Below are 11,741 nucleotides of genomic sequence, written 5' to 3'. Positions count from 1 at the left end.
TCCATTTATTCACTATCCTGATAACTCAGTAATGAACATCTTCATAGCTAAACCCTTTGGCCCGGATATGATAGTTTGATTAGAGTAAATTCCTAGAAGTGGGCTTGCTGGGATTGAAAGTATATACATTTTAAACTAATACGTATGACTGAATTGTTCTCTGCAAAGTTTACGTTTGTACTAACAGTATAAGTGAGTGCTTGAAAAAACTAAAGTCCTAATGTTCTCGACAAAAAACTGCCACTGGTGGGAAAAAAGCCATGACTTCTACCTACATCAAACACAGTGCCCACACTGATTCTACCCCAAATATAAATTCCATCAGAATATTCTTTCTGGCCTCCTGTCCTGTTAGTCCAGACCCCTTTCCACCTGTTTGAAAGGATATTTTACCCTTCAGGGCCTGGCTGAAGTCTGCCATCTTAACCTACCAGGCAGAAATAGTTGTTCCTTCTGAGTTCCTATAGCACTGTTGTTTTTACTTCAGTTTTGCCTGTGTTTCCACCTGCCTTTTCTTAGTTACGTACATCTGTCTGCCTTTTACCATATCTGTATCACAGCTTTTTAAGGGGAGGGATTTTGTCTTTGGTATCTCTGTGCTTCCTCTTTGGGGATGGGTTTCTCAGGGACCAACTCTGACATTCTTGTCTGGAGGAAAACTTTGTGAGAGGAGTATTTCTCCAGCTGTTTCCGGGTAAACATTAAATCAAGCCATAAGAAATGGTCAGTGTTTGACTGTTCTAGATCCCCCAAAGGTGGTAATTCCACAGGGTTCAGCCCATTTCTAACACTCACGGAGTTTGTAGGTCCAGAAGATACCATTCCCTGCCGTCTCTCTCTAGCTCCAGACCCCAGGGCATGGATTTGCTATGCCTGATGTGTGCTGTGGTCAGTTCAGAATGGTTTCCCAGGAGCGATTTCTAGGTGTCCCTGCCCTGTAACTGTCCCTTATGAAATGACTGTGTAAATTATCTGTCATGTTCATAAGCTTTTCACCTGATATGCATGCCGGCTTCTCTCAGCGTTCTGTAGCCTTAACAGTTAAGTGACCACTTGGTAAGTCTGAGCTGTAAATCCATGGCATTTAATCCAGCATTATTTTAAAAATCGGAGGAATTTTTATTTTTTGCAGAGCATGTAACAGTAGCTTTATAAACAAAGTTTTTTTGTTTTTGTTTTTAATGGCATTACACATTTATTTCCCTAATACATTTTTGTATAGGGGCTCCTATTTCTTCTCTAGACTGTTGAAGTCTTTGCTCAGTAGTTATCCTGTATTTGTTAGGAATGATCTATGAAGCGTTATTCATGGGTAGAATTGTAGAGCAGTCAAGGTCTCAAAAGCCTTTCTGTCTGTGACCTTTAAAAACTTTAGAAACCCATAAATGTGACTTCTGTAGTCACTCCCCCACAGGTTGTATGTGTGTAATAATCCAAATAGGTTTGTAGTCATGGTTAAGCATGTGTTTATGTGTCTGTACTTAGTCCATGTTCTAGCCTTGTCCCTACTGAATTTTATTCTGAAAATTTTTTTATAACTTTGCAGTTGATAATTTTTAATCCTTAATTACCCAGAGGACAGCAGCTCCTGATTCAACAAATTGTAGAGCAAAGGAGGGCCGTAAAAGTAGTTGATAAATCAATTCCTGTGGAGCCAGAGTCATTAGCTGGGCCTTGCAGATGTCACTGGGCTGGGCTGCCACTTCACGCTGTTGGAGGCAAAGGGTTGTCCACCCCACCCTGCAAGGTCTGCCCTGGCAGGACGTCCACCACGTCCCAGTAATGAGGTTAGAGCGCACAGATTTTCTGCTATAAAATTCTCAATACAGAATTTCCAGGAATGTACCCTTTATTTGAAATTTAAAGGAAAAAAATTTTTTTTTTTTTTTTTTTGGTAAGGAAATAAGCCTTGGAATTAAGACAGCAAAGAATAGGGAAGGTGCTCACGTTTCCATCTTCACAGGTTTTGACAGTTTTCTCTCCTGGCTCCACTTCTCCTAAATCCCACCAGCTCCGGGGGTCCCACAGTTACTTGCTAAGTGAGAAAGGGGCAGTGTGGGAAAATGCCATGCGCCACTAGAGGATGAAGATTCTGTGTGGTTTTGGTGGACTGTGAGATGCTGTAGTGATAGCTGGGCACACCCCTGGCTAAAAACCATCTTCACCAGAGAGCCTCGTTTACGAGTTTATTTTGTTGACAAGCTTCTTTTCTGAGATGAAAATATGCTTAATTGGATTAAACATTGGTCATTGACTGGTGGTGGTATTTATGGCACTCCCATGATTTTTTAGCCAAAATAGCCTTGCTGAGTGGACACTTTATTCTTGGGACAAGTAGAGATAGCCCCTCCCTTTGTTCTTCCCGCCTTTTTGCTCTCATCTTTATTGTACAAACTTTGCCCGTTAGAACCTCCAGAACTGCTGCTGTGAATGTGAGCTCGGGACCTTGGGGGCTCCCAGGGAACCCTTTCAGACCCCGTTTTAGTGGGTAGAACAGTCAGCACCTCAGCACAAATCTGGAGAGTGGCCCCAGACTTGACTAGTAGTCAATGTACTCACCACCACCATGCAATCACAGTTTTAAAAAAAGCAGTTTGATTTCAGAATGTCCTTCATGAATCAGTAAAAATGATTAGTTTTATTAACTGTTGACTCTTGATTATACTCCTTTTTCATGTGCGGTGTAACAAAGTGTGACGTGTACATTCCAAAGAGTGGTGGCTGTCTTGAGGAAAAGCACTTGCCCCAGCTGAACGAGTCACTTGTTTCACGGAATACCATTTTTACTGTAAAGAACGGCTGACTGACAGACTGGGTATTTGGACAACATTTTCTCAAAAGCGAATGAAGTACCTTTTCCAAGAAACCTATTGACTGTTATTTGTTGCAATGATAAAATTTGAGCCTGGGGCCCTGGGGGTTCCCAAGTAACCCTTTTAAATTTTTTAAATTAACTTTTTTAAATTTAAGCTTTTAAGTGTAAATTAAAACTTTGAAAAACATGAATCTGCAACATGAGATTGATTACTTCTCAGCATTTAAAGACTTTTCTTATGAGGTTGGTGGTGATGTTCTTGAAGGTGGCTATTTAAGCATTTTTTTAATGATACGGGTCGGCATTTGGAAGATGTGCAGTGTTTCCCAGATTACCTGAGCATGATACAGAAACTGTGGGTGTGCAGAAGAGCCATCCAGAGTGCAGGAGACGCCAGTGGGCTTTCATGTGGCGGTATAGAAAGTTCACTGATACGGTTTCCAGTTCCACATTGGAGTTAACCTTTAAGAAACCATCACTTGTTGGGTTTTGGGTGTAGTATCGTCTGTAACTATCTAAAAAGCTTGCGAAGACTCCTGCCTTTTCTGATTACATACCTGTGGCAGGCTGGGTATTACTGAAGATACTTCTATCACAACAGTATGCTCCATTAGGTTGAAGGTAGAAGCAGATGTCGAACTCCAGCTGACTGCGATGAGGCCAGACTTTAAAGAAATTTGCAGAAATTGTAAAACGTGCCACTTTCTCACTAAATTTATTTTTGGTTTTAAAAAGTTATTTTTCATAAAAACTCATTAACATGTAGCAGACTTATTTTGTGTTAATGAATAAAAATAGTTTTCATTACTTTTAGAATAGTTAGAAATTAGTTTTAATATCTAGCATGGTAAAAGAGAAACTCCACATAAAATTTCTTTGGGGTCCTCAATAGTTTTTAAGACTAGAGAACCGCTGATCTAGAACTTGAGTCAGCGTGTTGTTCCCTTAGCTACTCTCTGCCGCCTAAAAAAGCCACCAGAATAGTAATGGAATTAGTTTGGGCCAGGGCTTCAAAAGTTATCGAGTCCAGTCTCCCACCCAGTGGAATGGTCGTCCCACGTCAATCTGCGTGTGTCAAGTGATGGGAAGGTCAGTACTTCACAAGGCAGCCCTTTTTATTTTTACACAGCGGGGATCTTCAGAAACATGTTATTGTTTTCAAATCAGGGCTCTGTTTTATTCTACCCTTTGATCCCAGCCTACTCTCGGGTTCAGTAAGATAATCTTGTTTTGTAGAGGAGCCCTACAAATATTTGAAGTTAGGGGTTGGGTCCTCCTTGAGTCATCTTTTGTAGGATTAACATCAGTAGTTTCAGTAATTAATAATAATAAGATCAGTTTTTTTCCCCAGGATTAATAACTTTTTTAAAGTACTGACTAGTTCTTTTTTTTTTGGACTTTATCTTACGAAAGAACCTTTGTGGAGCAATGGTTAAAGTACTTGGCTGTTAACCGGAAGGTTGGTGATTCAAACCCACCGTCCACTTACGTGGGAGAAAGATGTGGCAGTCTGCTCCCATAAAGATTACAGTCTTGGAAACCCTATGAGGCCATTCTACTCTGTCCTGTAGGGTCACTATGAGCTGGAATCAACTTGATGGCAACAGGTTTATCTTACCAGCAATTAAAACAGTAATGTAAGTTTAACATTTATATTTGAGTTTGATATTTTTGAAATGCGTGAAATATTTAGCTTCACTTCTATTGAGTGAAGTCTAGATCCTTTAAAAATAGTGGTATTAAAAACAGCATTTTGGGACTGCATGAAATAAATAGAAAAGCCCTACTATTGTAATTTTTTTTTTTTTAATTTAAGTGATATACACCCAGCAAAACATACAGCAATTCATCAGTTTCTATGTGTACAATTCAGCGGCATTGATTATGTTCTTCAGGTTAGGCAACCATCCTCCCTATCTTTTTCCAAATTATCCCCCCACCACCATTAACATACATTCAGTGCACTCTAAGCTAAAACTCCCTATTTCCTTCTCTCACTCGTAACCAGTAAGTACTTTTAGTTGCTGTGTATTTGCTTATTTCATATAAATGATGTCATACCGTATGTCTTTTTGTGTCTTCACTCACTTTGTTCAGCATAGTATCCTGTAGGTTCATCCATGTTGTGGCATGTGTTGAAACGTCCTTCCTCTCTAAGGCTGGGTAATGTTCCATTGCACACTTCGTTTATCCGTAGGTTCATCCATGTTGTGGCATGTGTGAACACATCATTCCTGTCTAAGGCAGAGCAGTATTCCATTGCATACTTCGTTTATCCGTAGGTTCATCCATGTTGTGGCATGTGTGAACACGTCATTCCTGTCTAAGGCAGAGCAGTATTCCATTGCACACTTCGTTTATCCGTAGGTTCATCCATGTTGTGGCATGTGTGAACACGTCATTCCTGTCTAAGGCTGAGCAGTATTCCATTGCACACTTCGTTTATCCGTAGGTTCATCCATGTTGTGGCATGTGTGAACACGTCATTCCTGTCTAAGGCAGAGCAGTATTCCATTGCACACTTCGTTTATCCGTAGGTTCATCCATGTTGTGGCATGTGTGAACACGTCATTCCTGTCTAAGGCAGAGCAGTATTCCATTGCACACTTCGTTTATCCGTAGGTTCATCCATGTTGTGGCATGTGTGAACACGTCATTCCTGTCTAAGGCAGAGCAGTATTCCATTGCACACTTTGTTTATCCGTAGGTTCATCCATGTCGTGGCATGTGTGAACGCGTCATTCCTCTCTAGGGCAGAGCAGTATTCCATTGCACACTTCGTTTATCCGTAGGTTCATCCATGTCGTGGCATGTGTGAACACGTCATTCCTCTCTAGGGCAGAGCAGTATTCCATTGCACACTTCGTTTATCCGTAGGTTCATCCATGTTGTGGCATGTGTGAATGCGTCATTCCTGTCTAAGGCAGAGCAGTATTCCATTGCACACTTCGTTTATCCGTAGGTTCATCCATGTTGTGGCATGTGTGAATGCGTCATTCCTGTCTAAGGCAGAGCAGTATTCCATTGCACACTTCGTTTATCCATTCATTAGTTGATGTTTTGGTGGTTTCCACCTTCTGGCTGTTGTGAATAGTGCTGCAGTGAGCATTGGGGTGCGTATGTCTCTTTGCTTGCTGCCTTCAGATTTTTTGGCTGTGTACCTAAGAGTGGAATTGCTGGGTCATGTGGTAGTTCTGTGTGCCTAGTATTGTAATTTTGCTTAAGTATTATGGTTGTTACTCTGATAGTGAGCTATGTTACATACGAAAGTTGGTGTCAAATTGCGTTAGCGATGGGAGAAACTTCGGGTTGCTTCCTCAAGCAAAGAGAGCTGTTAGGGAAATGCAGTTGGTGCATTAACCCACGTGGCAACTGTTCCTGGCTCCTGCTCCGTGCTCTACAAGGTGGGCGAAGGTCCATTCCAGAAGGTGAGACTCATGATGCTGGTGGTCAGAAAGCCACAAGTGCTGTGTAAAAGTGAGCAGATGGCAGAGACAGTTTTCCTCAAACATTGTAGGCCCCCCAGGAGAGCTTGAGGATTATGGTATGAATGTTGTTTATGTGAAGATTGTAGAGACAGAAAAACTGTTTAGAATTACTAATTTAGCAGATGAGGAAACAGACATGAGAGTTTTAATTATTTATACAGGGTGGTGTAGTGCAGCTCATTCATGAAAGAGCTGGGACTACAGTCCGTTTTCCTCGTTCCCATTCATGTTAATTCAGATTTTTTTTTCCATATGACAATTTTTAACCCCCTAGTCAAAATTGTGTTTCATCGCCACATGATGGACTGGAGGAAAGCTCAGGGAGCTGCTCTCAGTTGAGCTGGGAGAAACTTCTGGGAAGCACACACAGCATCTCTTAGAAGAGTTGGGATTAAATGGTTGAGAGACCTTGTAGATGGAAATTATAGGAGCAAGATCACTTGCTTCCTGTAAACCATACACTTTTACAAATTGAACACTGTGCTAGATTGAGCAGAAGTTTTTTTTTTTTTTTCCCCTGCAGGCCTATGAATTTTAATAGATCTATAGATTTTTTTTTTTTTTATAGATTTTTAGAGCCCTGGTGGCTCAGTGGTTAAAGTGCCCAGCCGCTAACAGAAAGGTTGGCAGTTGGAACCCACCAGCCACTCTGTGAGAGAAAGATGTGGCAGTCTGCTTCTGTAAAGATTTATAGCCTTGGAAACCCTACGGGCAGTTCTACCCTGTCCTGTAGGGTCACTATGAGTCGGAATCGACTCAATGGCAGTCCGTTTGATTTGGTTTTATGGGTTTCAATAAATGGGGAAAGTTGAAGTTGGTAACCTGGATTGATTGACAAGTTAGGAGGCTGGTGAATGGACTGGTGACTATATAGCAGCCTTTTGAGGCCTGTGGTAAGCTGAGCAGCCAGGCTGGTGATGTTCATGAGGTTGGTGCCCTGCAGGTCTGCTTGGTAACCCATCCTGTGAGGGGTTCACCCTCTGTATCTCAGGCAATGGGCCAGGCTCATGGTTTTACTTGTGGCACATCTTAGGGTAAGTGGATTGAGGCCCTGCCAGTTTCCCTCAGCCCATCCACACTGCAGAGCTGGGGCCTGCTTTGTGGACCATACAGTCTCTGTTGTGATTATAGCTCTGCCTTTAGCACAGAAGCAGCCAGAGACACTAGGTAATGCATGACAGCTGGCTGTGTTACAGTAAAACTTGATTTGCAAAGAGATCCTGAGCTGGATTTGGCCTGCAGGCCCTAGTTTGCCAACTGCTGATTTAGAACGATGAGGCGTAAGGTATATGGGACATGTTGTGCAACCTTAATACCAAATATTTTTGTCCCTCCTTCCGTCTTTTTGGAAACCCTGGTGTAGTGGTTAAGTGCTAGGGCTGCAAACCAAGAGGTCGGCAGTTCGAATCCGCCAGGCGCTCCTTGGAAACTCTATGGGGCAGTTCTACTCTGTCCTATAGGGTCACTATGAGTCGGAATCCACTCGATGGCAGTGGGATTTTTGGTTTTGGTTTCCGTCTTTTTATACTTTTGGGTAGTTTGGAATTACAGTGAAATGAATGTGGCCATTGAAGCAGTCTACGGTTTGACTTTGACATACCGAAGTCGAACAGAATGTGTTTCGGTGTTTTCTTGTTACCTGAGTTTCTAAGTTACTTTCTTGGTGGGTAGTCTTTCCCTCTTTTTTGGACAGATGTAAGAAGAAAACCTTTACTTCACAAGCTCTGACTTCAGAAGAGTATGCGAGTATGCTCCATTTTTCATACTGTAAGCACTTCAGTTGGAATTTAAACAAGAACAGACATATTGAGATATAGCCCTTTTTAATCAGAGAGAACTGAAATTAAAATTTATGATTATAATCAGGGAATAATAATCAAAGTTTTTTTTGTTGTTGTTGATTTTTAACCTTAACTAGACTTTGTTTGGATAGACTTCGCTCACCCGTCTCATGGTAAGTTAATTGATGTGATGCCAGGTCAAGAAGTAAACATACTTAATGATATGAAATATCCTGCTGTTACTCACGAGGATTCTAAAGAAATACGGAAATGTCTTTGTGAACTAATGAGTCGAGAGAAGAATGTCTCCATGTTCATTACAAAACCCATAAACCCATTGCAGCAAAGCAGATTTCAACTCATAGTGACCCTGTGGGGCAGGGCCATAGCGTTTCCAAGGAGTGGCTGGTGGATTCGAACTGCTGACCTTTTGGTTAGCAGCTGAACATACAACCACTGCACCACCAGGGCTCCATGCATGCGTATTAGAGCTGTATAAAATACATTGGTATGCAAGCCTGAGGCGAAGCTGCTGTGGACTTTTTACTTAGTGTTAATGGGTAGAGATTCTGGCACCTACATTTACCATTTTTAGGAAATTTGTTTTGTCATGAGATTGTTTAAGTATATAAATAGGCATAGCTTTTCAGTAGGAATTTTGTAAATGCCTTAGGGGCTACAATGTGAAATGAAAGTAAACATTTTCTAAGCCTCAAGCTAATAGTGCATCTGCAGTGTTTTAGCACTATGTGACAGAAAGGAAACTTACAGGAATGTAGTAGTTCTTCTTTGGTTACCAGGACACACGCTTTTTTTGGTGTGATCCAGAATGAGCTACCAGAAAGTGGCCCTTTCTTGGGTTCCCCCTTGTACTCCAGGATCTCTTTATCTGCATCCTTCACTTACGTCTCTGAGCAGGAGTGGCCCTGTCCTTGCCACGATCAGCCTCTGGCCTCTTCCCCCAACTTGGTCAGATTTCCTTTTCCCTTGCATCAAACTTCCACTTACCAGCGTCTGTATCATCTCTCAGAGACCCAATTTCTAAATCGGTAAACCTTCGCTCTTTTTTTGCAGTTTGTGTGAAGATTAAGTATGTAAAATAAAACCCTAGACCAGTGGTGGGCATATAGCTGTTGCACAATAAATCATAGCTGTCTTGTCATCATAGTTGCTATTTTGAAAATCCTACATTTTGTCCTCTTGACTGGCCTGTTCCCCTTAACTACTAACCTGCTCGTGTTTTCTCTCTTCTGAAACCCTTTGCTCAAACTTGTTTGTCCCTCAAGTTCCGACCCTTTATTCTCTTCACTGCTCTTGCATTCAGCAGTTCAGCAGTTGGCGTCGGGCCCCAGCTTGCCGAGTGAGCATGTCACTGCGGCAGTACTGTGACTTCTGCATCCCCGTCCTCTACCCTGCCGTCCCAGAGGCCGCCTCTTTCCTCAGCTTCTGTGACAAGCAGGCTCCTGGTTTCCTTGTCCTGTTTGAATGTATCTTTTCTGGCTTCATGTCTTCTTGTCAGCCCCTACACATTGGTGCTCCCCAAGGTTCTGTCATCGACTCTTCTCACCCTGCCCTCCCTTACCCCCCTCCCTAGGTATCTCCCACTCCTGGGGCTTCAGTGTCCCCTCTATGCAGACTCTTAAATGTGTGTTTCTAACCCACTTCTTGTTCTGAGCATAAGGTTTACATCTTGAGAGGTTAGCCCAGGGGTGCTGTGAGCATCTCAGACAGAGCATATCTTAAACAGAACTCACATTTTATTGAGCCCAGTCAGCTTCTCCAGGTCTCCCTTTAGCTGTTAATGATACTACCATTCTCCCAGCCAGCATATCTGGGGGGCCTCCTGCCACAACTCCCTCTCACCCTCCACATTGCTTTAGTTGTATCTTTTCAGGTGTACCCTTGTAAGGTGTCTTCTTCTGATGTTTGGTGTGCATGCATAGACATAAAGAGAGATCTGGAAGGAAATTGACCACAGTGTTTAAAGTCTTATCTTTGGGTGATGGGATTGTATATTGTTTGAATTTTGTTTTTGCAATAGGGATCCATCCTTTATGTACTTGTACCCAACCTACAGTCTTACTTCTCAACCCTTCTTTATTTGCACTTCATCTAGTGGGACGCCCCCGTGTTCCCTCAGTGTACCCATACTTTATTGCCCTTTACTCTGTGCCCAGTTCATTCTTTCTTCCTCCATTTGTCATTGCTCAGGGCTTCTCTCAAGTAAGCTTTCCTCAACGAAGCCCTCCTTTCATGGGCCGCTGAGTCTTTACGTCCCTTTCTGCTTTCTGCCTTCTGGTCTTTTTATGTGTGTGTTTGTGTTAATCCCTTTATTAGATTGTAAGCTCCGTGAGGGCAGAGGTGTGTCTTATTCATCTCCTCCCTGCCTTCGGTTACAGTCTCCCCGTTTTTCTTTGGGGGATAACCCCTTTTCCCACTGGCTGTGTTTTTGGTGGGTTGGTCAACCAAGGTGTGTCCTGCCAGTGGAATGCGCCTCCCCTAGAGTCTAGATTTTGAGTTATGGGGCGCAAGGATGGGCAGTGGTTGGCGCCACTTCATCCTGGCTGAGGTGCTGAGAAGAAGCCACTGGTTAGTTCCTGCCTGCCAGATCACTGGAGCCGCTCTGGTCCCTGGACCCCTCCAAGGCCCGCTTCTTCAGCTTTCCCTTCATATCTGTGAGCTATCTCGTATCCTTACAATAAATGTCTTGTCTTTTTTTTTTAATTAGCTAAAGACAGTTTCTGTTGCTTGCACCAAAGAGCCCTACGGTAGAACTGTTATGATTGGAACTGACAAACATCCTGTTTCTTGTCTTGATTCTGATGTGTTTTTTTCTTCTCTTTAAAAACGAAAACCATAAACAGCCAGAGACTGCTGCTGCTTTGAAACGTACGATAGAGGCCCTGATGGACAGAGGGGCGATCGTGAGGAACTTGGAAAACCTGGGCGAACGAGCGCTTCCTTATAAGATGTCCACCCACAATCAGCAGCACACGAGAGGAGGGTAGGTTGCTTCATGAATCACTTAAAAACATCTTCGATGCTCTCAGTAAAGAGTACTGTGTAATTTATCTCAGGAATTTTTATAATTTCACAGTCAGATCTCATTGTGCCTGGAAGCATTTTGTAAGGTGGTGTTCAGGTACCTCTCCTAGCCGTGTTGTGCTGCAGATGGGCCGCGGTTATTCAGGCCTTAAAACCAGCTGTTATCCAGTCGACTCCGACCATGGTGACCCGTGTATGTCAGAGTAGAACTGTGCTCCACAGGGTTTTCAATGACTGATGTTTTGGAAGTAGATCACCAGGCCTTTTTTCTAAGGTGCGCCTCTGGATAAACTTGAACACCCAACCTTTCGGTTAGCAGCCGAGCACATTAACTGTTTGTACCGCCCAGGGACCCAATTCTGGCCTTAATAAACTATAATCAGGGTACAAAAATAGGCCGTTCCAGGAGCAGCAGGTTTATAAGCTCTTGATTTTGGAAAATTTTTCCTGTCAACCTAAGCACTGTTTTCCCTAGCGTTTCTTTAACTTTTGCCTTAGAACCCATTGGTGGGCATGTGTTCTCTCACACTCACTGCATCCTTTGTAAATGTAGGTTCAGATAACAAGCAAAATGTGCTTCCTAGGACAATATCCATAACCAGAGCTCACCCA

General features: G+C 42.7%; 1 protein-coding gene across 1 annotated transcript in view; it reads left to right on the top strand.

Annotated features, from left to right (window-relative positions):
* Positions 1 to 11,741, top strand: part of MRPS6 (mitochondrial ribosomal protein S6) — a 68,733-nt gene that overhangs the window by 40,366 nt on the left and 16,626 nt on the right. Inside the window, exon 3 of the mRNA XM_049858490.1 lies at positions 10,949 to 11,088. Coding sequence (XP_049714447.1) covers positions 10,949 to 11,088 — 140 coding nt within the window. The remainder of the gene's footprint in view (positions 1 to 10,948; positions 11,089 to 11,741) is intronic.

Source organism: Elephas maximus, chromosome 18, assembly GCF_024166365.1.
Source record: "Elephas maximus indicus isolate mEleMax1 chromosome 18, mEleMax1 primary haplotype, whole genome shotgun sequence".
NCBI lineage: Eukaryota > Metazoa > Chordata > Mammalia > Proboscidea > Elephantidae > Elephas > Elephas maximus.
This window is presented reverse-complemented; position numbering and strand designations above follow the sequence as displayed.